This window comes from Sapajus apella, unplaced genomic scaffold (assembly GCF_009761245.1).
Source record: "Sapajus apella isolate SASKATOON/1434 unplaced genomic scaffold, GSC_monkey_1.0 scaffold78, whole genome shotgun sequence".
In the NCBI taxonomy this organism is placed as follows: Eukaryota; Metazoa; Chordata; class Mammalia; order Primates; family Cebidae; genus Sapajus; species Sapajus apella.
Window position 1 is genome coordinate 4,170,161 of NW_022437018.1, and position 27,811 is coordinate 4,197,971.

The following is a 27,811-nucleotide window of genomic DNA, read 5'->3' on the forward strand; positions in this document are numbered from 1 at the left end:
AATATCACATAACTCTTTTTACTTCTTCCGAATTTCACATTTTGTAACTGTTTTAGTAGCTTTAAGTCCTGGCGCTGTATCCCTGTCCCATGCTCTCTAACCCTGTTCTTCTCCTGAACTACAATTCATTCCTTGAAATGTAAGTGGAGCTCATACAGTGAAGTTTGCCAGCGTAGTCCAGTGGGCTGGACTGGATAGACTCTAACATCCTCCAAATGCCACTTTCTGGTGATTCCAAAACCCATGCTACTAATGAGGTTCTCTAGATGGTGTATGGATTTCCAAGTAAGGGACGCTCTTAATTTACTTTAACCCACTAGGGGAAATGGAGTCCTTCGGAAAACCTTACCCATTTAGCTGTGTCTCACAGCTGCCCTCCTTTTTGATCCTGACAGAAGCAGGAGGAAGATGAGGGGGAAGGTCCCTGGAGAATCTCCCAATGACCTGTGCACTGGGAGGATGGGGCGGAGCCATGGGAAATTCACACCTATCGCAGGAGAGAGGAGCCGGACCTCTCCTGTTCCTAGGTGGTAAGGTGGGATTCAGTCGGTGAGGCAGACAGCCTGTTAGCAGGACTCCATTTCACTCTGCTGAGTTGCTTTTCCTTTTTTCTTTTTAGCCAGTAAACTCTACTCCTCACTCTTCTGGGTCATCTCAAGCCTAGTCTTTACTGGTCATGTGACAAGAACCCAGTTTTTTCTACAACAATCCCCCATTTGTGACTCTGGCTGTGCATTTCCTATTATTAGAGGGCGATCATCAAAGGAATATTAAAATTAATATACTTTCCTTGAGCTATTCCCTGGGTCTTGTCTTGTAAAAAACTGAAATGACAGAAAAGAACTGGAAGCAAAGTGTAAATCGAAAACAAACCAAAAAATCTCCTCATGGTGAACAATTCACAAAGCTCTCCTTAACCGGAGTACAAAGTTAAATTTGCTCATTGATCAGGGCAGCAGAACCCGTGGTGCCTGTGTTATGAACTTCCCATCTGTTTCCTTAAGAGTTTTGATAAGGTCTTCAGTCAACACTGGAAAGAAGTCAAAGAGACATGTCTCTGTGTTTGTCTCTTTGCACTGCTCGGACTTTCCACACACTAGGGCAAGTCTCCAGCCCCTTTCCCAATCACCTAGTAGATGTGGCAGATGATCAGTCCTTCAGAGAAGACTTTCACCCTCCTTACTGTGAAAATTCTTACCTGTTGGTTAAAGTAACACTTCTCTGTGGACGTGCTTGGTTATCAGATAGCTGGATGTTTGAAAGTAACAAAATGCTTACTAGAATGTTCATCGACTCAGACTTTTTGTGGGTTTACTCCCTAGATTTAGGGCAGGGAACTCTTCCCCATATTGCCTCCTTTGGCCATCATTCATAGCATCTAACTGAGTGGCCCTGAAGTACTGTTATCTTGAGAGTCCCATGTGTTTGCATATATGACACAGAATTTTTTTTAGTCTCCTCACACCAACTGGACCAAATGCCATATGTACACACATGTGAGCAGGCCACTGCCACATGTTGAGTCATATTCGTGTACCAGAAGAATAAAGTATTGCAGAGCTGAAGGGGCTGGTCAGTGTAAGGTTGATCTGGAAAACGGAAGAGGCTAGGGATTTAAAGCAGATTGTCAAGTCAGAAACAACAGGCTCTTGGTCAGATCAGGAAAGGGAAAAAGAAGGAAGCAGGAGAAGAGATCGCTGCAACCTTGATTTAAAAGACAAGTAATGATGTGATATTAATCACGTGAAAGGAAGCCTTACTTATAAAATTAATAAGAATGGCGCTTTTTAAGAGAGCTATTTCTGATCTCCAAATCAAGCCACAAAGATTTGTAGAATAGTGACTGTTCTACCGTGAACTGTGCCCTAGGCACATTGAAGGACATAGACTGTTTGGGAGACTAAGTAAAGTAGTTGTTCTGATCAGGGTCACACAGTGTATATAAAGTGGTGTCCCCTTGGTCTTGGATACAGTTAGTCTTTTCTATCCACACAAAGGGTATGGAAAACTCTGATTTAAGTGACTGCCACCTCTGCAACTTCACTTTCAAGCCTCAATTTCCCTAATTTTAAAATGGGGATGATAATCTCCTCAGCAGAGTGCCTTATTCGTCCATCCGTCTGTACTCCTTTGTGTCAAGGCCATCATTCATCAATTCAACAAATATTTAGGGAGAACTTATAATGTACCAGTACTCCATGAGGTCCTGATTGAACCTTATTGAATTAAACAGACATAAGTCATCTACCCTAATTCTAGAACCTAGGATGTGAATAGTAAGCAAGTAAATATACACATTTATATTTGTTCACATACACACAGAGAAATCTAGAACTGTAGAGACTCGTAATTTTGGCTAACGGAACACCTGTTGTCTTTGTAGCAGCCAGTGACTACTACACATGCTCAGTTCTTGAGTTTAATGGTAACATGACCACTCCTTTTTCTTTGAGGCTTATTTCAGAAAGGAGAGTGGAAGGGAGCCTTTCTGTTGAGTTTATAATAGCAATTACAAGTTGATAAGGGCAAACCATTCATCAAAGGATCATACCTTGGGACTTTATCTCTTTGGGTCAAATGTTTCCTGATTGATATTGACTACCATATCTTAAGCCGCTTTGAACAGATAAGAAGCTAGGAAAGAAATTCCTTTGAAGGAGATTTGACAAAATTATGTTTTCTGATTTTTTTTCTTTCAGGAGGCAGATTAACTTCTCATTGTTCTTACTAAGGAGTACAAAGCTACCAAACGATTGAATTGAAGAAAATCTAGAAAAGTTTTAATGGGTAGATATTGATTGAGTTTCCACTAGAGACAAATGATCATCTGTATTATTATTCTTTTCTGGTTCTGAAATGGCTTGGAAAGAACTTTTAAAATATTGAGAATGGCTCTGTATCAAAGACACTTAGGGATAGACAATTATATAAAGAAAAAATAGCTATTTGATTACTAGATATAAGTGTCCTACGGGAAGCAGTGCTATAAGTAAAAGTCTTGCAGGTTAAGTATAATTCGTTTTCATAGAACATTATTTGTAGAAGCAATGTTTTAGAAGGTGGGGAGGATAGGTTTCTCACCATGGACTTGATAGCCAGTTTTTAATTGAAATGGTCATAAACATCGCAATTAATCAACTATGTACTCAATTATAAAGTATATAATTGCATTCTGAACAGTAAAAGCTTCCTAAAGTGTATATAAATCAACTAAACAGGGCAATACAGTAACTGATCACATAAAATTATATTTAATGAGATGTGTCGTCTATCATAGTGTTTTCCACACAGTTCTTATCTTACATCTTTGTGATTCATTCGTGCCTTATTTTTATTGCAACAAATCTCACAGTAAAGGAACCTCTTTATCTTGGCCATAGAATTCAGTGACATTACTTCGGGCAGATTTATAATCTTTAAAGAGAGTTTTGGAGAGGGAGAGTTGTGGGGTCACTTCTAACTGGCGTTTTGGAAAGGTGATCTGGATGTGTCTGTGTGCCTTGACTTATTATAAATTTCCCCATCACAAGCTTGGGCATTTCTACTTGTGGCCATGCTACTATACCCACAGTTGGCATCTGCTGCCTGGAAATCAGCTAGGTGACCTATGTTCGTGTGCTTCCTGCAATAGCTGCTAGATGTTACAAAAGAGTTGTAATTAGAAAAACATGCTACATACAAATCGCTCTTGATCAAGTCATTGCATGCTGAGAAGTATCGGTATAACTTGTAACCATATCATAGCTCCTTTATTTATATATGTTCTTCACGTTTTTTATGTGTATAATCAAGGATGCCTGGTGACCAGGGCCAGAGGTGGAGTTGAAGCAAGAAAAAAAAAGAAAAAAAAAAAAAAAAGGTTATTTGCATTTTTAACTCTGGCAAATTGGAAAAACTTCCGATGGCAAATTGGAAAAACTTCCAAAATATTTTGATAAATATATTCCAAAATGGCTTTCACTGAGTGGAACCTCAAAAGGTGTTCATATCTGGTGAATATATACCAAAGACCTGGCAAAGTCTGACACATTCCTTGGGATGGATAATAAAGAAATAGCTGAGTAACTGCTACAGCAGTTAGCTGGCTTTCTAATAAGGTGGTGATACTGCTCATTTACCACCCTCTTTCACTCCTTCAGTCGGGTTCAGATTCCAAGTGGCTTTCCCATTAGTGGAGTTAGGTGCATGCTGAGTACTTATACCCAAGCCTTGTTGCAAGAAACAGAACCATTTGGAACAACGGACCAGGGCAGAACTGCCAAATGGAGTGAGCTGAAAAGCTTCTTCACCATCTCATTGAGAGCTCATGGGGTTATTTTGATCCTCCAGTTTCCTGTATTACCTACTAGCAGATCTGTGTGGTGTGGGCAGTGAGTGTGCTCATTTATTTATGTATCCAACTGACATTTATTGATTACCAACTGTGTAACTGTGTGAGGCCCATGTGAGGATCTAGGAATAGTACAATGAAGAACACAATGCAGTGCTGACCTTTGAGGCACTCACATTCTAGTGGTGGGGGGGACCCTTAAATTAAGCAATTACAACAGTATTTAAGTACTCCAGTAGAGCTAAGTGAATCCTTCTTGTCAGATTCTGTAGATAAAGGAATACTTTTAAAAAATTTTATTATTCTCTTGAATATTTTACTGGAACTAATATAACTGACAGACTGGCAAGTTGTACAAGTGACTAATATATTAATCCCACTCTTCCCTTCTGCCTTGTGGGATCGTCAAGTTGAGTCAGGGCTTAAAAATGGAGCTTGATGAGATTTGCTCTAAATATGTTGACTAATACCACTTAAATCCCTAAACATCACATGCAGATTGATTATGTCATTTTCACTCCTTTTAAAGACCCAAAGATGCACCTAGTTAATAATCTCCATGTCCTTCATAAAGAGCAGGCTAATTAAAAATTGTTTGCTGGTTGAAAATGAATAAATGAAGAGCCATATATTAAAATAGGCAAGTTCAGCCAGCTGAAGGAGCCAAACAAAGGCTAATGGGGAATGACATGAGTAATTTGAGCCCTTTTCACCAAGGATGACACATACGCACGACAAGTTGTGTCACAGTGAAAAGGTCCTGGGGTAAGAAGGCTCCTGACAGGATGGGCAGCCAGGGTTAGTTTCCCCACTTCCATGATGCAAAAGGGAACAATCTGGTTTCCTCTCTTGCTTCCTCCATCTCTCCTAGTCCTTCCTCCCTGCCAAGCCCTATCTGGCCACAGCCCTGCATCAGCCTCCTTGAATCTGTCCCCTCCTGGAGGCCTGCAACATGAAAGGTCTTCACTGCAGTGATGCATTCACCTCACAGTATCTAAGAGGAAAATGCTGCTTTCCTTGTGCCCTGTACAGCCAGGTAATGCGTACCTTTTTTAACTTCTTGAACTCGTTTCTTTCTCCCTTGAATAGAAAACCCTGTGTATGTCCTTCCTGAAAAAGAAACCCCCTTATTATGGCCTCACCCCTCAGCCAGGCCAATTTCTCCTTCTGTCCTGCGGATCTCACCTTAAACATCACTTCCTCAGTAAGGTCTTCCCTGATGTTCCACTGAGTTCAGGACCCTTGTGATGTTTCTTACTCTTACCTTTTTATAACACTGGCCCAGCTCACCTTTTCCAGGCCAAAACCACAGCTTTATGAGAGGAAGGAGAAAGAGCATCCTGGAAACGCCATGTCCCTGGTGTACAGCTGCTTATCCTAGGTAGCCAGTGAATGTTGAAGGGGTGGGTGAGTTAACTCTTAAGTCACAGAAAACACACTTGACTATGTCCCTGGAAAACAAGAATCCTATCTCATATTTCTTTGGTTTTGGTCGCAATGCTAATTGGTGCTCAAAAAATATTTATTGAAAATAATTCTTGAATCTGCTGTGATGTTTACCTTAGGAGTGAGAAGAGTTTCCTTTAATGATGTGGGGGATGGGGAGAAGAATGAATGAGTTTGGGCTTGCTTGCTTTCTTAGTTTGTAGGAGTTCCATAAGTGCAAAAATACTAGTTGTAGTATTGAGTGAGCAGTCCTGTGTTAAGTGTGGGCCTATTGTCACTGCGTTCTGCTTTGTAGCCTCTCTCCTTCCAGGTCACTTTGCGTCAGGGAACAAAGTCTGTTCCCCTGTAGGGTACTGAGGCCAACTGCATTGTAGAGGCAGGGAGCGCAGCAAGAAGATGAACTCTGGATCTCAGTCGGCGCTCACTGTCACTCACCACCTGTGTGCTCCTGGGCAATGGCTCACCCTCTCTCAGCCTCAGTTTCCCCATTTCTAAATTGGCAATCACGATACTACTCACTTCATATAATATATGAGGATTAAGTGAAGGGCTGCACATAAAGCTCTTAGAAGGGGTTGGGTGTGCTGACTCTTGCCTATAATCCCAGCACTTTGGGAGGCCAAGACGGGGGGATCACTTAAGGTCAGGAGTTTGAGACCAGCCTGGCCATCATGGTGAAACCCCATCTCTACTAAAAATACAAAAATTAGCCGGGCGTGGTGGCACACACTTGTAATCCCACCTACTCGGGAGGTTGAGGCAGGAGAATGGCTTGAACCCAAGAGTTGGAGATTGCAGTGACCTGAAATCACGCCACTGCACTCCAGCCTATGCAACAGAGCAAGACTCTTGTCTCCAAAAAAAAAAAAAAAAGCTCTTAGGAATATAGTACCTGGCATAAAATACTTGCAAGAGATTTACGATACCTACCACAGCTAACCTAAATCAAGGGAGATCTGCTCGCCTCCATCTGCTCTCCAAAACTGTTTGTGGAACACTCTGAGGTGGCAGTGAGTGCACAGAGAGGCCTAGACTTTAGAATACCCAGAATGTTGCAGAGCCACACTCTCCTCGCCTCCGTTTTCTATGCTCTGCCTCCTCCCCTGCAGCCCTGACCCTTACCCACGTCACACAGACCACTCCAATTCCGGGTATGCCATGCCCTCTCTTTATCTCTACTGCTCTCCAAGTCAGTGTGGAAATTGAGAATTATATCTATTTGTGTGATATATTTTGTTCTTTGATAATAACCTTTTTTTTTCCCCTGGCAGGTCAATTATGCTCAGTATTTTTCCAAGTTAATTTCATAGAGAAGGCATTATCTTTGATTGGAATTAGCGAAAACGAGAATATATAGCTAAGAAACAGTAGGAAGACAATATTGGATCTAAGTCCAAGAATTCATAATAGTTGTGGCTAGTGCTTCTATACTATTTACTATATGCTGGGCACTAATCTGAGCTCTGAAAGTTCCTCCAATTTACAGATGAGGAAACTGGTTGCCTGTAGGAACTACAGAGTGGAAAGAGAATGTAATCAGCCCGGTTTGGCTTGTAGGACTCCATCCTCATGGATGTTTGTATTGCTTCACTTAATATCCAGCAAAAGAGGGAGATCACCTTCTGTCAAATTCTGCCCTTGTTTAGTTTAGATGTTTGACTCAATGTATCGAAGTCTTGTAGGTTAATCATGACACTGGAATATTAAAAAAAAGAGTGAGGAAAACACAGTAAAATGAAATCTATATTTACTGGTAAGACGTACACAGAGCATTTGGCATCAGTGGAAAGCTTAGTCTTTGATGTGGAAAATAGAAAAGTTCTTGTTGTTTCCATTTGGGTCAGAGAAAGAGATGATCACCCTATGATAAGTTTCGTGGATACTAAACCTAGATGTAGTAATTGACGAGCCGCAAGCTGTCCTGCCCTGAGGATATGCAAGTATGGAATCTGCATGTCAGGAAAAATGCGGGTCTCTTTTTTCTTTATCTTTTTTTTTTTTTTTTTTTTTTTTTTGAGACAGGGTTTTGCTCCTTGTTGCCCAGGCTCGAGTGCAGTGACACGATCTCGGCTCACTGCAACTTCCGCCTCCTGGGTTCAAGCAGTTTTCCTGTCTCGGCCTCCCAAGTAGCTGGGATTACAAGCACCTACCACCACGCCTGGATAATTTTTGTGTTTTTAGTAGAGACAGGATTTCACCATGCTGGCAGGCTGGTCTTGAACTCCGACTTCAGTTGATCCACCTGCCTCAGCCTCCCAAAGTGTTGGGATCACAGGCATGAGCCACCTCACCTGGCCAATGTGAGTATTTTAAGTAAGGAACCACACAACAGGAAAAGCAGAAAATATTTAATAAGACAAGTCCCAGTTAGCCTAAGAGTAAGGATTTGTCATAAGATGGGGCTACTTGCATGGGTGAGTAGGGGGCTGAAGATGGAAGATCTAAGACAAAGGAATGTAAATAAATAATTTTTGGTGGATCATCTTACCCCTTGACAGAAGCCAGACCTGTAGTGGCCTTCTTCTGGATAGCTGCTTAAGAAGGGAAATGTTTTATTTTAGGTGTGGCAATGTCCTCAGTTTTAAACAAATTTTCCCTATTTTTGAAAATACTCACACAATTAATACCTCTTGCATGTATTCAACAATTGTTGCCTAGCAACCATCAAGAAGTGTTTTTGTAGCGCAAAGGACCTAAAAATGAATGAAGAACAAATACAGTATAACTAGCAGCTGAAAAATGACCGATTTTCTGATATCAGTTTCAAAGCACATCCCCCAGGAATCAGGCAAGGGGTCTCCATCTTTTAGAGTAAAGAGGTCTGGGCTAGGCGCGGTGGCTGTAATCCCAACACTTTGTGGGGCTGAGGTGGGCAGATCACGAGGTCAGGAGATCAAGACGATCTTGGCCAATATGGTGAAACCCTGTCTCTAATAAAAATACAAAAATTAGCCAGGTGTGGTGGTGGGTGCCTGTAATTCTAGCTACTTGGGAGGCTGAGGCAGGAGAATTGCTTGAACCCAGGTGGCAGAGGTTGCAGTGAGCCAAGATCTGGCCACTGTACTCCAGCCCCTGGCAACAGAGCAAGATTCTGTCTCCAAAAAAAATAAAAATAAAAAATAAAAGGAGGTCTGAGCTCTGGTCTGGCAGCCTTAGAGACCCACTGAAGTGTCCTGTTTGTCTTGGACACAGACAAAGAGGAAAAGTGTAAACTACAAGAAGGATCTCTAAGTGTAGTTGGGTTCACTTTTCTGCCTTTCAGCGGGACTGCTTTCCAGCTAATCCCAAACGGTGGTGTAACTAACGGAGCTTTGAAAAACTCTGAAGAAGGGGGATTATAACACCTCCTTTGGTAACTCCCTTTGGGATTTTGCAGCTTTTAGACTGCGATCACTTGGTAAAGACCATGGGTTAATCAAGGAACTAACCTCTTCACTGCAGGTAACTAACTTGGCTCTCACAGTCATAGCTTATTTGAAATGAAAAGACCTGAGAGATCTTTCAGATGAGAGGTCACAAGCTTGGGTGCCCAGAGTTGTCAGCAGGGACCCTAGCAGAAGAAAGGCAGTTGAAACCTGTAAGAAATCAGGAAGCAAGAAACATCCGTGTGCCGTCTAAAGGAGCAGCTGCTTTTCAGCTCCAGTCTTCCGCTGTGTTGTAGGAATATGAGCCCAGAGTTGCCAGATCTCTCAATTCCTTAAGAAAAGCAAGATATACCTATTTTTATGTGAAAATCTCATGATTTTTCAATTGATGATGATAAGAAAAAATCATGTGAGCTAAATACGCTGTATCACTAGACAGATTTGGTCTATGGACTGCCGGTTCATGACCTCCTCTCTTGTCTAATGAGCCCCTAATTTTACAGAAGAGGGAACTGAGTCCTGGTAATAAGGATACTTATTCAAAATCAATGAAAATATAGCCAGGTGCAGTGGTATATGCCTGTAATCCCAGCTAGTCAGGAGGTGGAGGTGGTAAGATTGCTGGTAGCCAGCCAGGGCAACAAAGTAAAACTCCATCTCTAAAATTATAAAAATAAAAAATTAGTTAGGTGTGGTGGCACGTACCTGTAGTCCCAGCTACCTGGAAGGCTGACGTGGGAGGACTGCTTGAGCCCAGGAGTTTGAAGTTGCACTAAGTTATCATCATATCACTGCACACTCCAGCCTGAGCAACAGAGTGAGACCCTGCCTCTAAAATATAAACAAACAAATAAATGAAAATGTGAACTATTTAACGTGAGGAACTCTGTTGTCTTCCCCGTGCTACCCCAACTGGACTAGCACAGTGTCAATCATCTGATGGCAGTTTAATAAATATTTAGGCCGGGCACGGTGGCTCACGCCTATAATCCCAGCACTTTGGGAGGCCAAGGCAGGCAGATCACGTCAAAAGTTCGAGACCAGCCTGGCCAACATGGTGAAACCCTGTCTCTACTAAGATTACAAAAATTAGGCATGGTAGCATGTGCCTGTAACCCCAGCTACTCAGGAGGCTGAGGCAGGAGAATCGCTTGAACCCGGGAGGCGGAGGTTGCGCTGAGCCAAGATCGCACCACTGCACTCCAGCCTGGGTGACAGAGCAAGGCTCCGTCTTGAAAAAAAATAAAAATAAATATTTATTGAATCAATGAATATTGGATATTAGAAGCAAAACCAGGACTTGGTTTGACCAGGGGAAATCAGAACCTAAATGTTTCATTTTAAATGATTCCTTTCCTTTTTTTTTTTTTTTTTTTTGAGACAGAGTTTCACTCTTGTTACCCAGGCTGGAGTGCAATGGCGTGATCTCGGCTCACCGCAACCTCCGCCTCCTGGGTTTAGGCAATTCTCCTGCCTCAACCTCCTGAGTAGCTGGGATTACAGGCACGCGCCACCATGCCCAGCTAATGTTTTGTATTTTTAGCAGAGACGGGGTTTCACCATGTTGACCAGGATGGTCTCGATCTCTTGACCTCGTGATCCACCCGCCTCGGCCTCCCAAAGTGCTGGGATTACAGGCTTGAGCCACCGCACCCGGCCAAATGATTCCTTTGTTTCCTTTTCTCCTAAGTGACCTACCCTAAGGTAGAATTTGCTCTTCCATTTTGCCACCTAGGGGCTTGTTTAAAGTAAGATTTGATTAACAGGAATGTTCTACTGGAAACTTGAGAGGAAAAGCCTAGAACCCTCTATGGGGCCCAACCTTCCTGAAAGATGTTTGACTATAGTGGGAATCCTACAACCAACAGGTTGCCTTTTCTTCTTGGCCTACCAGATGAAACTCTGTTCAATTTCTTTTCTATGTATTGAGCTTCTACGTTGCGCTGAGGCCTCTGTATGGTCATTCCTAGATACAGGGGATTCCAGTAATTCTAGTGAGCCTGGGGACTTCAGCATTGAATGGGGATTCTCCAAGTACATTTCAGACACATTCAATGATTAATTTAGAGAATAAGGACACTTGGCATAGTCTCTCTCTCTCTCTCTCTCTCTCTCTCTCTCTCTCTCTCTCTCTCTATCTCGCACGTGCTCTCTCTCATCCTGCTAAGCACACTTTACTTTGTGTTAATTTCCTTTCTTCATTTTTTGCCTTAACATTTAAAGTTGCCTAAAACACAGAATCAGTTACCACCAAGATGAGTTCCTCCTTTTGACAAACCAGTTATTGCCTGTATATTGGAAGACTTGTCAGCATAGACTACAGTTCAGGCTCCAAGGAGGTATGCCAGATGCCTTTTGACAAATGAGTAGCTTTCCTGCATTTATCTTTCTTCCTGGGTTCTACAAGGTGATTACCTCTGTGCTGAGGGCTCAGGTGTTTCCAAAATGTCAATAACTCTCTAACCAGCAAACTGCTGGTCTCTTGAAATGCTTGAGGTGATGTATTAATATTACTTCCATGTACCTGTGTATATAATGGTGATAACAATGGTATTCACCACTTATTAGTGTCTTCAGAGTGCCAAATATGCCAAGCATGTTGTCTAATGTTACCTCATTCATATTCTTTCCTCACCATAATCTTTCAAGATGGGGATATAATTCTCTTGATGAATGGTTAAATTCAGCCCAGAGAGATATAATGACTTGACCAATGTCATAGAGTTGCCTTATATGTAAAGTGAATACAGAGCTGCCTGCTCTCAAAGCCCGTGCCCTCTATTTTCTGATGAAACTTGGGTCTCCAACAGCAATTTTGCCAACTTCACTAGTGCTGTGGTAATGGAAGGCAAGGTGACGTATCTTTTTTTCAGAAGCAAACTCAAGGGGTCATTTTAAATGGAGCAGATGGTTTTGCATGAGGCTATGTTTAATTTCAGGATGATGTCCTTTTCTGGTGAAGATAATCAGACATAATGTCATCCGAAACCTCTCTGTGTGCATGATTTCATAAAACTGGTATAGCAGTTTATTATTATAAAATTAGTATAGCATAGAACAAACCTGGGATGCAAGCCAGATGAAATAGACAATGAATAGTTATATAAGGTTTTGGAAGCACATGTAGTAGAACACAAGCTCACTGTATTTTCTTCTCAATTGTCTGCTGTTTGTTAATGTTTCCTTTTCAACATGATTGCATCTCAGTTTAATAGCACTTGCCATCTCAGGCTTTATGGTGCCAGGCCTGACATAGTTACATCCCCTCTGTGCTAAAAATATCGCATGTATATATTCAACCGCAGCTGACATGTTTAGCTAATGGGTTACTCAGGAGCTGTGCGCTTATATAATTAAGTGATATATGTAATTTTGTGTTAACACATTTGCAATATGTGTTTCCCTGGTGATTGCAATGCTTTATTCTGTGTAAAGTGTGACATTTTAATTCCCACTGAACAATTTCCTACCTTGATTTGCCTTGTTTTTGTGGCAGGGGATTATTTTGCAATCAAGATAAAAGCATTATTTATGAAATTTCTAGGCTATCCCATTACTGGGAAGTTTTAACTGCAGATCAATCTCCTATTTTATTGATCTTTGTTTAAAAACCTCTATTGGAATTTAAATGTAATCTCTACATTATAGGTTTGCTCAGACTTTCATCTGTAGGCACATTTTTTTAGGCAGCTCTGCAGAGATGGGGTTCCTTAAAAAAGGAATCCTCACCAGGCAGTCTGCCATCTTCTCCAGGGAAATTTTTTCTCTTAGGTGTTACTGATTTTTTCTTGTTGTAGGGGCTCTCTAGGAGAGCCAGTGGGCCTGTGGGCTTGAGAGTCTTGGCAAAACAGGTGACTTCTGTGTGTTCACAGACAAGGCGGGTTTCTCTTAAGTGTCTAGCTGTTGGACAATAGCTGGGTCTCAGAGTTACATAGTGGGAATTACAGTCTGGGTGTCTATGTCTTCCCCTTATTAATGGCGATCATGACCTAGGGAAGGTGACATAGACAGGAAGGGGAGCCATCAAGGACAGCCTAGCCACCTGGCCCTCTTTGAGGTCTTTCTGTTCTCTAGTGGGATGAGCAGTCACTACAGTTTAACAAACATTTACCAGACTCTAGTAAGTACCAGACACTGATTTCAAAACATGACACAGAGGGAGACATTTGTTTGGTAAACGTTTATTGAACACCTACTATAATGATGCTATAGTGATCAAAACCAACATAATCTCTTCAGACTGTGGTAAGGGAGAGAGCTACACTAACCAGATGATTTCAGTACAGGGTGACAGGTGCCAGGATTGAAGCATACTTGTTTTTTGGGTTTCTTTCAAATTTTTTATTATTTATTTTAAGATGGAGTCTCACTCATTGCCCAGGCTGGAGTACAGTGGCGCAATCTCAGCTCACTTCAACCTCCACCTCCTGAGTTTAAGCGATTCTCCTGTCTCAGCCTCCTGAGAAGCTGGGATCACAGGCGCCCACCACCATGCCCAGCTAATTTTTGTATTTTTTAGTAGAGACTGGGTTTCATCATGTTGGCCAAGCTGGTCTTGAACTCCTGACCTTAGGTGATCCACACACTTCAGACTCCCAAAGTGCTAGGATTACAGGTGTGAACCACCGCGGCCGATCCAAAGCATATTTTGTACAGATGCTGCAGACAAGGGTGTTTTTCACCCAGCTGGAGATAAGGGAGAATAAAGGAGCCTTTTTTTCTTTTTGGGGGGTACAGAGTCTCTCTCGCTTTTGTTGCCCAGGCTGGAGGGCAGTGGCACAATCTCGGCTCACTTCAAGATCCACCTCCCGGGTTCAAGCGGGTCCCCTGCCTCAGCCTCCCAAGTAGCTGGGATTACAGTTGCCCGCCACCACAACCAGCTAATTTTTGCATTTTTAGTGGAGACAGGGTTTCACCATGTTGGCCAGGCTGGTCTTGAACTCCTGACCTCAGGTGATCTGCCCACCTTGGCCTCCCAAAGTGCTGGGATTACAGATGTGAGCCACTGCACTGGCCAAGGAAACTTTTTAAGCAGGAGTTGGGGCCAGCAGGAGAAAAGCTAAAAAAGGAAAGGTATTGCTGTCAGAGGAAGCCCAGGAACAAAGGCACACAGGTATAAAGCTTCGTAATGTGCTTGGGAGACCTCTGAGGCTTGTGTTACTACTAGAAGGGTGAGATGGATGCTCCCTAGCAAGGTGGGCTGTGATCCATTTCTTCTTGATCCCAGAGGTCCCGAGTTTCCAAATCCCTTCCTTGCCCCAAGGAGGGCTCCTTTGTTTTCTTCAGCCCAGCCTAACAAAAGCAAGCAGGTGACAGTTGTTGACGCCCAATGCCAGAGTTCTTTCCTGATGGCTCTGCAAGTGTTTCGCTGCTAGTCCCTCACATTTGGGTCTGGGCAAACAGCTGGGAGTGTGGTGCGCAGAAGTCTTGCCAGAAGGACCCGCACTTCATGCGCTCCAAGTGAGCTTTCTCAGTTGTATGTTTTGGCATTCGAACACAGTGGGAATGTCCTTGTCAGCTCCCATTTGACTTTATTAATTGCAGTTCCTTGGAAAATGTGTTTCAGTAACGTGGTCTTGGGATGACAGAGCTCTCCCTGCAGAGATGCAAGTAGAGGTATTCGGGGCCCATTGAAAAGCTGTCTGCTGCCAAGGCTCTGCTGCTGATCTCATGCAACAGAAACCAGAGTCTATTGCAGCTCTGCTTCTTACTGGGTGACGCTGGGCGAGTGGCAGGCTCTCTGGTCCTGCCTTTTCTAATGTGGAGAATGGACTAGCTGGTGCCCGGGGTTTTCCTAAAGCTATGGAATTCCATCATTTTATAAATGACTCCAATGAAGAATCCTACTGGCATCACATCTATGGATTCACCAACTCCTAGCAGTGTGGTCTTTGGTTCCAGATTCATTTGAAAAGCCAAGAACCATTTTCCACAATTTGTCTTGTCATGACTCTCTGGCTCCATATTTTAAGAAACAGTCTACACTAGCCCTTGGATTTAGACTCCGATTTTTTAAGATATAAAGGGAACCATTAAGCCGTGGAATATTCCTAGAGTATATGGCAATATGGATCAAGTCATCCAAATTATTAGCAATGTTGCAAGAGGCGGTCACCTAGCAGCTCTGTATTACATTTCCAGGCCCTCCCCACTCACTTCCCTGAGCCCTGAGGCTGTGGTTAATAATGTCAAAAGAATGTTTTAAAATTGCCCTTCTGTTCATTCCAGAGAGTTAGGGCCCTCACATGGTTAGAGTTCTGGGCTAAGAGTCAAATTCTAAATTTAATTCCAGCCTCTATGAACATCTTAGTTCCATATTTCCTCACCATTTAGAGATGTTTCAGTTTTCCCATCTGCAAAATAGGCATAAGATGCCTCACTCCACAGAAATAGTTGTCAACAGCTTTGCTTTACACAAGGATTGGCATTATATTGGGGCAGAATATCATTTTTCATTCCATAATAGGAATTAAACAAAAGCCCTTTGAGTACGCACCTTGTGTAAACGCCCTCTGCTTAAAAGCCTGTGAATTTCAGAGGTCAGCAAAAACCGCCCCCCTTCTTTATTATTTTTCTTAAAGCTAAACAAGGCTAACTAGGGAATTCATTTTGGAATAAAAAGACATGAAAGAAAGGGTATTTCAGCTTGCACAATAGTACAAAGAAGAACAAGAATTGTCATGTTTTGTTAAAGAACTCCCAGCTGTTTAATTTTATAGTAAAATTACTTTAAGAACTTTGCTAATTCAAAGACAAAAATCAAACAACTGTTGTTGCAAAACAGAACTTCCACGTGTGAGTAGAAAAGCCAATTTGAGATTAATCTGCCCCTAAAATCATATTATAAAAATACAGTGCATTTTTGTTATGCTGATTGGAGGAGTGGCTTTTATCTGAAGAGAAGACACATAAAAGAGAAACATAATGGTACATTTACTGGTAATAAGATTAAAAAAATAGTTTATGTTCTCATGTACTTTGCCCCGACTTCTCCCCCAGCTTTCTCTTAAGCTCCTCAGTCTGTTTTAATACTAGGTTTGTTTGCTTTTTGGGGATGGGCCTGTTAGGCAGGAAATTGTTGAAAGGCATACAAAAGAAATTTTAAATGGTGTTTTTAAAAGATAAATACCCAATTGGGTAACTGATTATTTGGAGTTCATAATTTTATAAAATTTAATTTTTAGAAAACGTAGAAAGATAAATTCTGTACCTATAGTTGGTTCTATAAATTCTATGTTTCCATATGTTGCCTATTGTCAGAAACAAACTGTTACTTATTTTTTTTTTTCTTTAAAAAAAAGCAGTTTTTCTTCCATATTAGGGAATTATTCAGACTCCTTTCTTTGGTTCCTATAATTCCAAACCAGTTGGAACATCAGTCTATTTTTGGTTTAAAGGAGCTTTTAAAATGTGAGCATGATTTTTTTAAGGTTCTAAATCTCATAAAAATCAATTTGCCACGTATATAGCAGCCATGGTTGTAAATATAGTGAAGTCATTGTATTGCAGAAAGACAAAGTTCTAATTTCCATATTACAAGCCCAACCCACACCACCTTGTCCAATCTCCACGTAAGAGGGCTGAAAAATGTAAATTCTAAAACATAGAAAACAACATAAGGTTGTCATTTGTGGCTGTTTCTATCCAAGATGAATGTTTTTACCTGTATTGGAGTAAACTCTCGTTAGTTTCTGGGGTTGTTTTTTTTTTTTCTTTTTTTCTGTTCATCCCACCGCATCCCATCGACTCACCACGAGAGGGCAATGGAGCGTTTGCTTTCAGCTAACAAAGCTAGAAATGGTTTTAATATCAACTAAGTGTTTGAACTTGTTAAGGATTTATTTCTCCGCCTTCCAATTGCCACACATGCAGCCTCTGAGTTTCCACTAACAGCGAATAATAATCCAAATAAAGTTCTTCTGAGGGAAAATATAGACAGACTGGTGCAGACAAGAGCTTTTGCCCAAATAAGGATCCCTTTTGTGCAGACCCCATGTGTTAGATAACCATCAACTGACAGTTGGTCATGAGTTAATAATGTTGGATGCTGAAATATGCATACCATGTGCTATAAAAGAGTTTGGAGCACAAAGACAAATACTTCTATAGTTAGATGTCAGAAACATACCAGAGGTGTATATTGCTCCACGGGACGTGGGTTGAACCCGCCAAATAATTTCATCAAAATTACTACATTATAAGTATGATACAGTAGAATGTATGATATTTATTGCCTGTTTTGTCAATGTTGCAGAGATTTTGGTCTAAGTCTTTCTGCATGTTACTGCCTTAAATGCTATAGCAACTCCTGCCTTCTAAAAAAAGAAAATATTTCCTAAGTTTATTTCTCCTGCCACCATTGTTGCTCTTTTATTTTTACAATAGGAACCCGTTTTACCGTGTGTGTGCAGCCCTTTGATTGGCATGTAGTTTTTGGAGGGCTGTTAACGTCTAGTTAGGTTTCTGTGTTGCTGCTGCCACAGGAATCACAAAGTGAGGAGGTGGAGGGAATCAGCTTTGATTTTGGCTACTGTCAAAAGTCATTTGGGAGGATGGGACACAGGGCCAGCTGAGCATTGGGCAGCCGCCCTCTCAGTGATGCCTGATGGTTTTTTGGTGCCAAGGATGATTGTGGAAAGAATCTATCTCCTCCGTGTTCCCAGAGTTCAAACCTTTTTGTTCTGTTCAACTTTTCTGAGCATATTGGAATACCAGTATTTAATGAAGAATCTCATATTTTGTCATAAATGGGACCTGAAGCAGGTTGGCAAAGCCAATGAGGCTATGCCCTTGCATTTAGGCCTGACTATAACTGACCTCTCTATTTATTCTCAGATGAAATGTCCAAAAAGTCAGACCATTAACTTAATAACTGGAGATTAAGAAGTGTCTACTTTCAAGCAACTACAGTCACTCTAGTTCCCTTTTCCCCCTATTCAGTTTGTACTGGATGATGAAAACGGCTTACATTATACCCGACCCATATTGACAGCAGGAGAGAACAAGTCGTGAAATAAAAAAGTAGCTAGTTCCTTCCCCTCTCTCCCTCCTTTTTCTCCCACTCTGTCTCTTCTCCAGTCTGTTGTCAAAGCTTAACATTTACTTTGACATCTTAGTTAAGGAAGTTAATGAAATAACACATTCATCAGGGCCATTTAGTAGCCTTGAGTCAATGATTACCAGATTTGAATTTTACAGAGGAGAGACTTCAGCTTTAGCAAAATTTTTAGATACTCATAACATTATATTTGTGTGTGTTTTATGTATATAAATGTATAATATATATATAACTCTATATAACATTTTTACATGATCATCATCCATAACAGTGAATAAAATCTTAAGTGTATTGAAACACTGAATTGTGACTTTTGCTGATTATTCTAGCTTCAGATGTTAATCTTGTTCTGTCTGCTTCTTAACACATATTTCCAAGAACATATCTGTAATCATAACATTGAATTATTGAGTAAACCAGCATTGCCCAAGAGAAAGATAATGTGAGCCACATGTAATTTAAAATATTCTAGTAACCACATTTTAAAAGGTAAAAAGAAACATGTGGAATCAATTTTAATAATACATTTTATTTAACCCAGGATATTCAAAATATTATCACTTCAATATGCAATCAATATAAAATGTTATTAATGAGATATTTTACTTTTATTTTGTACTAAGCCTTGGAAATCCAGTGTGTATTTTACACCGTGGCACATCTCAATTTGGACTTGACATACAGTATTTCAAGTACTCAAGAGACACATGTGGCTAGCAGTGACTCTATCAGACACAGCAGTTCTAAATAGTCATAGAAATGTTTTATCTTACACCAAAAAAATGTGAAGAAGCTATAACCTCTTCTGGGCTCATTGTTAGCTTTACGTTAGGGTTTCTGATGTTATCTGTGTGTTGTTTCTCTATAGTGTGACAAACTCTCCCTCCAATGGACTGATCACTCTAGTTTTCCCCACGGCTTATCATCTGTCCTTAGTTAACATGTCACCAAGTATTACCATCCTTGTTGCCCCCTCTCTACGCCCACCCCAGGCCCCTTTCTCTTCTCATTCTGCACCCTCACCCCACCCTGCTCCAAGACACAAGCCCTTCTATACAATCTGTGAGTTTGTGCGAGAGTTTCTTGGTACCACAGAAGAGTTTTTAAAGTCATTTTCCAGTATCTTGGCTCCTGTACCTGCACAAACAAATGAAGCTCAGAAACCACTGACGTACTTAGCTCGGAACGGTGCTGGTGCCCTCATAAGGAGGAACGGTGAGAGGGATTTGCCTGAACAAAGAAAAATATCTCCAAATTTCAGACAACCAAAAATAGTCATCTTTTTACTTTTAAGTAAGAGACTATCCTACTTCTTACATTATTCTTTCTGAAAGGTATAAAAGCACAAAGCGAGTGAAAAGCCCCCCCCCCTTTTTTTTTTTTTACAAATTCCTTTTTGGATCTTTTTAAAAGAAATTGGGAGCCTATCATTTGATGACTATTTCTTACATATGTGTATTTTAAACTCGAAAATGTCTCTCATGTCATACTCATCCAAGTATGTAATAAATTAAATATCTCCATGTTAATCCACATACACACCAAAAACAAAAACAAACAAACAAACAAAAAAGACCTTCTCTTTGACTTATTTGCAAGTGGGGAATGTTTTCTGTAGAGTTGTAGCAAATCAATTATCCTCAATGGTGAAAATGGAATATCTCATTTCCAAACCTGGAGAAATGGCTGAAGAAGAATGTTGTTTATATATGAGTTTTAAAACTGTTCTGATATTTACTGTTCTTACAAGGCTATTCAATACAAAAATGTTGCTTTCACTTCTGTGCTGTCATGTTCAATAGTAACACCACAGAACATATCAATCATAGGCTGCAATGAGCAGCTTTATTGATTGTAACAAAAAGAAAAAAGAGAGAGAAAAAGAGAGACAAAAAAATAGCTCTCTTTGTTTAAGAGGTTCTATCTGTATAACCTTCAGAAATTGTGGAAATCAGAATGTCCTTAAAACACATTTCCAGAGCGGATCGTTAAACAGCCTTAAGAAAAAAAGACCATTATCTTGTTAATACTCTATTTTTATTATATAGAACCATACTAAGAAAGATTAAATCTGTATTTATAGAAGAGTTTTCAAAAAATGAAAACAGCAGCTATTTCAAAATCATAAGAAAAAAATACATAGTATAGCATTGAAACAACACACTTATTCTCATTGTACTAGCTTGTGTGCATGATTGAGAGAGGAGCCTGAGGCCTGGAAATGGCTCATGGACACCTGGTATCTGGAGAGATGGACAGGAGAAAGGAGATGCCAAGTACGTGTGAAAGTGGGAGTTTGAGCCATGATGGCTCTTTGAGAGTCCACTTTTGGTTTTGCTGAATTTGTGACTTGACAGGACCTTGCAGCTGGTAGGTGCCATGGGCAGAGAAATCAGACCTTTTGCAAGCAGCTCCTAGATAGCACTGCTGCCACACCCTTAGGGACTGAGCTAAGTCCTTAGATGTCTACTCTGCCCTGATGTCTAGAATATGTGGAATTCCAAGACAAAGGAGTCTTTCCATAGGCTCCTGAGCCTCAGGAAAACCTAGGCATGGTCTTGTCCATGCTATGATATATAGACTGCATTATCCCAAAGATGCATAAGTTTTTGCACAACATCTATGAGTTACCACTTTCACCCCCTTACAAGCCCTGAAGGGGACCCTCCACTGAAAGATACTGGGGGTAGCCAAATAGACCAGAGTGAAGTGAGAGTTGGAAACGGCTGGCATAGATTTTCATCTCTTTTCCTATTTCCACAGTTCTCCCCAGAGAGAGTCAATCCTCTGAAAAACCAGAATCTCTCCTCACTCCACACCTAGATTCAGACCCTAGATTTTCACCTTGTTTCTCAAGCAGTTGTAAAAAGCATTTACAGTCTTTTTCTTCTTTGCCAGTGTGCTTGTGGACAACCTATTATATAGACTTCTAGAACATTTTTGTGTTACCTTGGAATTCACTACATGATTGCAGAACAATATATAAATAACATGAGATCATTTACATTTCCCCCCTGCCTCAAGACACTGTGGGGAACAAAGATAGAAATCTGCCTATCAAAACTGCTGGTAAAGCTGACTACAAAAGAGGCTTGCTTGTGTTTTAACGGCAAGAATGCATGGAGTCACATGCTTTCAAACCAATTAGCAATACAGATGAGCTAGGAAGTCCTGTTCCATTTATGGGTTGGGGGAAGGGTAGAAGTAAAATAATCTGTGTTTTTAAGTGTTTCTGAGAAATGAAGACCTCCAGGGCAGAGAGAGAAGGCAGATCAGGAAATAGCTATGCAAATCACATGCCTAAGAAATTACTAAACCTTTGATCAGGAGCATTAACAATTACTCCAGCATTCACAAGTATGAAACAGGAGTGAGTAAGACTGGGCATGTTTTGGAATGGATTACAAAAGTGTTTACTTACATGGTTTGTTGAGCAGTCAATGAAGTCCATGGCTGTTTTGGACTTACACTGCCCAAGCAATCCAGGTATAACAAAGGCAGTAATATGTTACTCTTATTAGTGACTCTTGGGGCTCTCAAAGATTTTGACGAAGAGGCAAAATGACTGGACTTCATATAAACACAGATTCTTTTTTTTCTTTTTTTTTTTTTTTTTTTTTTTAATGTTCTTTCTAACACCACAGCTGCTCACCCTTCCAGGAAGAAGAACAAGGAGTGAGAGCAGAGTTCATTGGAAATGCTAAATTGTAGTTTGTGGCTCAAGCAGAGTAGGGGTAAAAGCACACTGGGAAACTCGAAGTCCAGGTCTTCATGCCGCATGATATCCAGCGTGATGAGTGTAAAATTTCTCTAGGACGTATCCATCTATTAGTGTTTGGGCTTGTCTGGTCTTGATGACATTTGAAAAGCATTTAAATCAGGCTCTAGGCTCTGGGCTCATTTGCTTTTATTTATTTATTTTATTTATTTTTTTAGAGACAGGGTCTCACTCTGTCACCCAGACTGGAGAGCAGTGTTGCAATCTCAGCTCACTGCAGCCTGAAACTCCTGAACTCAAGTGATCATCTCACCTTAGCCTCCCAAGTAGCTAGGACTACAGGCACATGCCACCACATCTGGCTAATTCTCCTAGAAACAGGGGTCTCAATACATTGCCCAAGCTGGTCTCAATTTCCTGGCCTCAAGCAATATTCCAACATCAGCCTCTCAAAGTGCTGGGATTACAGTCATGAGCCAATACCAGGGCTCATCTATTTAATGTCTTTATTTGAGAAAAAATAATTACTCTTAAGAGGAAACTGTCAGAACAATTACCAAGTAATAAAACGTTTGCAGCATTGTGTTACCATGTCTATTGTTTAAAATTTATCATCAGAGTTAGAATGTCCCGAAGGATCAAGTTGTGCTTGTCAATGGCCCTATGTGTTTATATCTCAGACAATACGGTTGCTTCTCAAGCATTTCTGTTGGGTGTGGAAGACTGACTTTGGGGAAACAGAATAAAAATAAACATGACTATTTCCTAAATTCATATGTGATCAGTGTTTTGTGAATTTGTACAAAAATTCAAACAATTGAATAGAAGTTTAATACCAGTGGTCACTATGTAGAATGTAACTGTGAATTTAAAATAAAAATTTCAGGAACTCATTTATGAATTTTTAAATATTGGCTTTAAGTGAAAGCCAAAATGAGGTCTGACAGCTTCTAGTTTTCTTTAGTACCCCCACATATTTGAAAACTGAAATTCTATAAGAGATTATCTGTGAAATGCCTTTCTTTTATTACACCCATAAATTTTAGGAGTGGCTTTGATCAAGCCTTCTGCCATTCTTGTTTTCTAAGTCTTTTACTCACACGTTAATAACTTTTAAAACATTCATTCTATTTTTGTGGTAGTGAAAGAGGAAGTTTCTAAATAGTCAAAGGGAAACACTGAAAATAGAACACAGTATATGATAACTAAATTAGGGTAGCCCCCTCTGCCACCCCAAGAAAGTTCCATGCTGAAACTTGCCAGGGCTGTTTTTTTTTTTTTTTCTGAGACAGAGTCTCACTCTTGCCCACGCTGGGCTGGAGTGCAGTGGCACAATCTTGGCTCACCACAACCTCCACCTCCCGGGTTCAAGCAATTCTCCTGCCTCAGCCTCCCGAGTAGCTGGGACTATAGGCACGCGCCACCATGCCCGGCTAATTTTTGTATTTTTAGTAGAGACAGGATTTCACTATGTTGTCCAGGCTAGTCTCGAACTTCTGACCTCATGATCTACCCGCCTCGGCTTCCCAAAGTGCTGGGATTTTACTTAGAGACAGCTACCGTGCCCAGCTGGTATTTTAAGATTATTGTGTGTAAAGAAAATGTTCCAGAGAATTGAGATCCTCAGAGGGAAAGCATTACAGAAATGCAGGGTATTATGTTATCAGTAACACATACTATACATAGAACAACGTTTGTCTGCCTTAATACTGCGATCAGTGGAGTTTTGTCTTCTGGCTCCTGTTTAAAAGACACACACACACAACTTGCAAATCGAATGAGTTAACACTCTGCGGGCTTCCTCTAGACATTGACCTCGGGGGTCAAACTCTTAGGGAAATTGTGCTGGTTTTCCATTCTCCTGAAGCCAGTCCCTACCAACAAGCAAGTCCTATCTCTGAGTGGAAGCTCACAAAGAATTTCTCGAGAGAATATGTAGCTGTGTTGGCAACAAAATTCTCTCCGCAAAATGGGAAGAAAGAGTTGTTAACTGATGAGTCAGTCCAGCTTTTATAGCAGATTATCTATCTTCGTGGTATTTCCAAGAGCATAAATGCTATTAAAAAAAGAGACGGTCATGACAGGAAGAACACAGTAGAAAAAAACAAGAACATTTGAGCCAAAAGCAATTTACTTTGCCAGTAACTGGTTACATTTCCCTTTGTTTTATTATTATTATTACAAGAGTTGGGGTTGACATAAAAGTTTCCCACACCTGCACTGCCCTGCCATGTAACTTGTGTGAACCCGTAGTGAAATAAATATATAAACAAACGGCTGCACCTCTGAGCTTCTAGACCCTTTCAGAAAAACAAACTTGTTTTGCTATCCTGTTGAGAAAATAGACTATAATTCATTAATATTTGAAGGCGTTTAAAAAGAAAAAACAAACATGGGTTCACTGTAGCCTGGAGCTCTGGAGGTAGCTTGATTCTCTGAGGATTAACACCTATAGAAATAGCAGTGACTTCACAAAGGTGAATAGTTGTTAATTTCTTGGCACTGAGTTAGAAAGAGGAAGAGATGGGCAGTCAGAGGGAAAAGATTTTTTTTTTTTTTTAAAAAAAAACACAGAGATCTTTCAATGATTCGAGAGAAGAGTCAGTGGCCCACTGGTGAATGGGGTAATATGCAGGGCTCTCTGACTAAGTTTTATTGGCTTTAGTGGAAGTCTTACCAGCTACGGTTAGGTTAAGACTAATGGGGACCCCACTCGCTGTCAATTCAGTTGGACGTTTTTTCCTGTCTGGGGTGGGCCACAGCACCCTCGTGCTGTGTAGAACTTCAGTGTTTTCATTTGGGGAGTGCTCCCTGGTGACTACCAGCCCAAGTTACTATGAATACTTCATTCGGAGGCGGTGTGTGTGTGTCTGTGTGTCTATCAGAGATAAGTTGCTTAAAGCAGGGGCTCTGGATAAAGTCCAGTTGCCCGTGTTGAAATCCTTCTGCCACCAGTAACTATTTGTATGGTCTGAGGCAAGTTATTTCATCTCTGTCTCAGTTTTCTTGTCTGTATGATGGGGAAAAAGGACCATGCCTTCCTCTTTGGCTCATTGGGAGTTTTAATGGAGTTATTGTATGCAAAGCACTTAGAAGAATGACTTGTAAAGAGAAAGTGCTCAGAAACGGTTAGTTACTATTACTATTCACTTAGCTACTCTTATTATTCATGCACAATGCTGGAAACATTCACGCAAAGAGCATTTACTGAACTCTCCGATAAACCAGGCCAGTGAATTATATACACCCCTAAAAGTAACAGTATATCTATTGCTTCGCATTAATTTTTTTTTTTAAAATAAAACTGGCTGGAGCCAGATGTGCTATCGGTAAGGGTACTACTTTCTCTCTAGCAGAGCTTTTTCTTGGTAAAGATCAGTCTCACCTAAAGAACAAGAGCCGGTCTAATTCTGGAGTCTCAAGACTTAGGTTCTGGGAGTCAGTTACATAGCACTGAGCTTTCAAGGAGAGGTATAGGTCCTTGCAGGGTGGCTAGAAGGAGCTAGGGCTGTTTCTTACATGAGTCAATTAAAGTCCACAGACCCACCCCACTCCTGTCCACCAGCACACCATAATGCACCTGTTTTCACTCATTGACCTAGCAAATGACAGAGTTTCATGGCCCTAAAGGGAAAAAGATGTGGCCTGGGGACCAGAATTTTTGCTGTCCCCAAAGCCAGCCCTTCAATACCAAAACTTTACCTGGTGTCTTCTGAATCCAAAAGGTCTGGAATTGGATTGCAGGGGCCCTACCCAGTCCTTTGTGTTCCATTCCCCCCAGGACTTTGAATGCTTGTGTTCTTCAGGGTGTTTGTGCATTGCATATGGGGACTAGATGATAGCCCTACTGAGATTCCAAAGGCCCTGGTCTCCTGTCTCCATTCCCAGTGCGAACTCAAGTCACCAGTTTATGTTTTCAGAGTATCAGCATTAAGTAGTAAAGCGGAATGCGGTTTTACGTGTGCCCAAAGTGACACGTATGCCACATGGGAGGCTGGCAGGACCAGTCTATGAAGACGGGATAGAACAATATGTGGGCATCTTTCTTTCTATTAGTCACTTTTTCATTCAACAAGTGCATGTTATGTAATGCTGCCTTTGGGTGTTGTGCTGGGCAGGTAAAACACACATCCCACAGGGTCTTGCCCTTAAGGATTCTCCAGTCTAGTATACAAGGAATACAGTGAAATGTTCCATAAGAGAAGGAGAGAAAAAACATTCAGAAGGGAGAGGAGGAGAGGAATGCGAGTCTGAGCCCTGAGTGACTGGTGGGATTTGCCTAACCATACCTGAAATACCCATGTACTTGCCTTATTAAGAACAAAGGGCTTTTTCTCTTGATCAAATCCCATTTAGAGTTTAAGTTTGTGTGACCAGAATATTAGGTGCTAGTCTGTTCTAAATTTGTAATTCTCAGAATCTGCTGGGGGAGTACATGTGCTGCTCTGGCTTCTGAAAACAGCTCAAAGAATAGAGAAAATAAACCCAGTTTGGGGATGACTTCTTGTCAGTTCCCGGAACCTCTGCCTTTATTTAAAAACAGCATGTTCAATGCAAGTTCTATCAAAAAGGCCTTTGGGATTTGAAAGCTTTTCTGGAAATAAATGCCTTGTAGATTTAAGTGCTTTTCGCCAAAATGCTAGGAAGGGAAGATCATAGTAACAAGTCGCAGCACAGAGGTGATACTGTTTTGTTTTAATGAAATGCCTCCGAACTGCTACCCTAAGTTCTGTCAGTTTTCTGCTCAGCGATTATTTTGATTAGGGACTTGAAAGTACATCCTTCCCTCACGGTCATTAAAGTCTTAGCACTTGGGTCAGTTGTGGAAACACTTCTGTGCTAGACAAAGTCTTCTAAACAAAACAAACAGTCCACGCCCTGGCTCCAGGCTGCGGACCGTGTCCAATTCATGGAACGTGGCTTCGTGCTCTGACGAGGAGAGCAAGAGGTCAGGATCCACAAAACAGGCCGGCTGCAATCACCAGCCCCGCGCGGGGAGGCGGACAGAGCAGAGCCCTCCCTGCCAGTCTGGCAACTCCAGCAAAGTCCTCAGGCTCATCCCACACACTCGGTGCTAGTCACTGCTGTGTGTTTACATGAGTAATGGAGCTGCCGGGGGAGGGGAGTTGTAAGCAGAGCGCTGAGCCTCGCAGCTCGCATTCGGAGGGAAGCTGACATCCACACCAAGTCGAGACTTCTTCCAGGGATGTGGCCGGAGAGCAGTCACATGCTGTAGCTTTCATGAGCACAGACATCAGTCAGGCAGATGTTTGTCGATTGGAATGGGTAATCGCTGCTTTCTCTTTGCTTGATTTTTGTTTGTGAGCTTGTTTACCTTTGGTTAATTCCAGGCTGGCTTTCTGCGATGAACTTTCAGACCAGCGTTTAGGGGAATGAAAGCAGAGAGCGGGTTTAGGAAGGGGATCCTAAGCCCTCAAGCCTCTTTTGAAACTTCTGCCTCTCTGATTTTAAAGGCAGCTCTGCTTTACTGAGCTTTTACCAACAGTGAAACTGTTATCCGGAGGAGGAAATCAAATCAGTAGGATTAACTGTGTTTGCAAAATGAGTACAATGTAAAAATGTTCTAAAACCACTGGTTCGCTGCGTAAGTAAGATTAACAACAATTGAGAAGGTTCATGTTGTTTAGATTTGACATTATCATAATCACTCCTGAAGTAATAAAAAGTGTGGGTATCTTGAAAGGTCTGAAGCAAATTGTTTAGGGTATAATTCATTAGTGTAGAGTCGTTCAAGGGCGGTTGGTTAGTTGGTTGTTTTTCATTTTGCTTGACTTGGGTGACTGATGAAGTTAAATGTGAAAGCTGATGCCGGACAGGCATCGCTCTGAGTAAACAGCAGCCTTTCCTTTACTGCTTTCTGTATAGATCTTAAA

General features: G+C 41.2%; 1 protein-coding gene across 5 annotated transcripts in view; it reads left to right on the plus strand.

The window, feature by feature from the left end:
• Positions 1 to 27,811, plus strand: part of ARID5B (AT-rich interaction domain 5B) — a 198,003-nt gene that overhangs the window by 124,114 nt on the left and 46,078 nt on the right. The window contains exon 1 of one of the 5 annotated variants that reach the window (XM_032252580.1): positions 26,093 to 27,203. The exons of the other annotated variants lie outside the window; for them this stretch is intronic. Coding sequence (XP_032108471.1) covers positions 27,200 to 27,203 — 4 coding nt within the window. The 5' untranslated portion in view covers positions 26,093 to 27,199. Of the gene's footprint in view, positions 1 to 26,092; positions 27,204 to 27,811 lie in introns of those variants that run through there. 5 annotated transcript variants of the gene reach the window in all.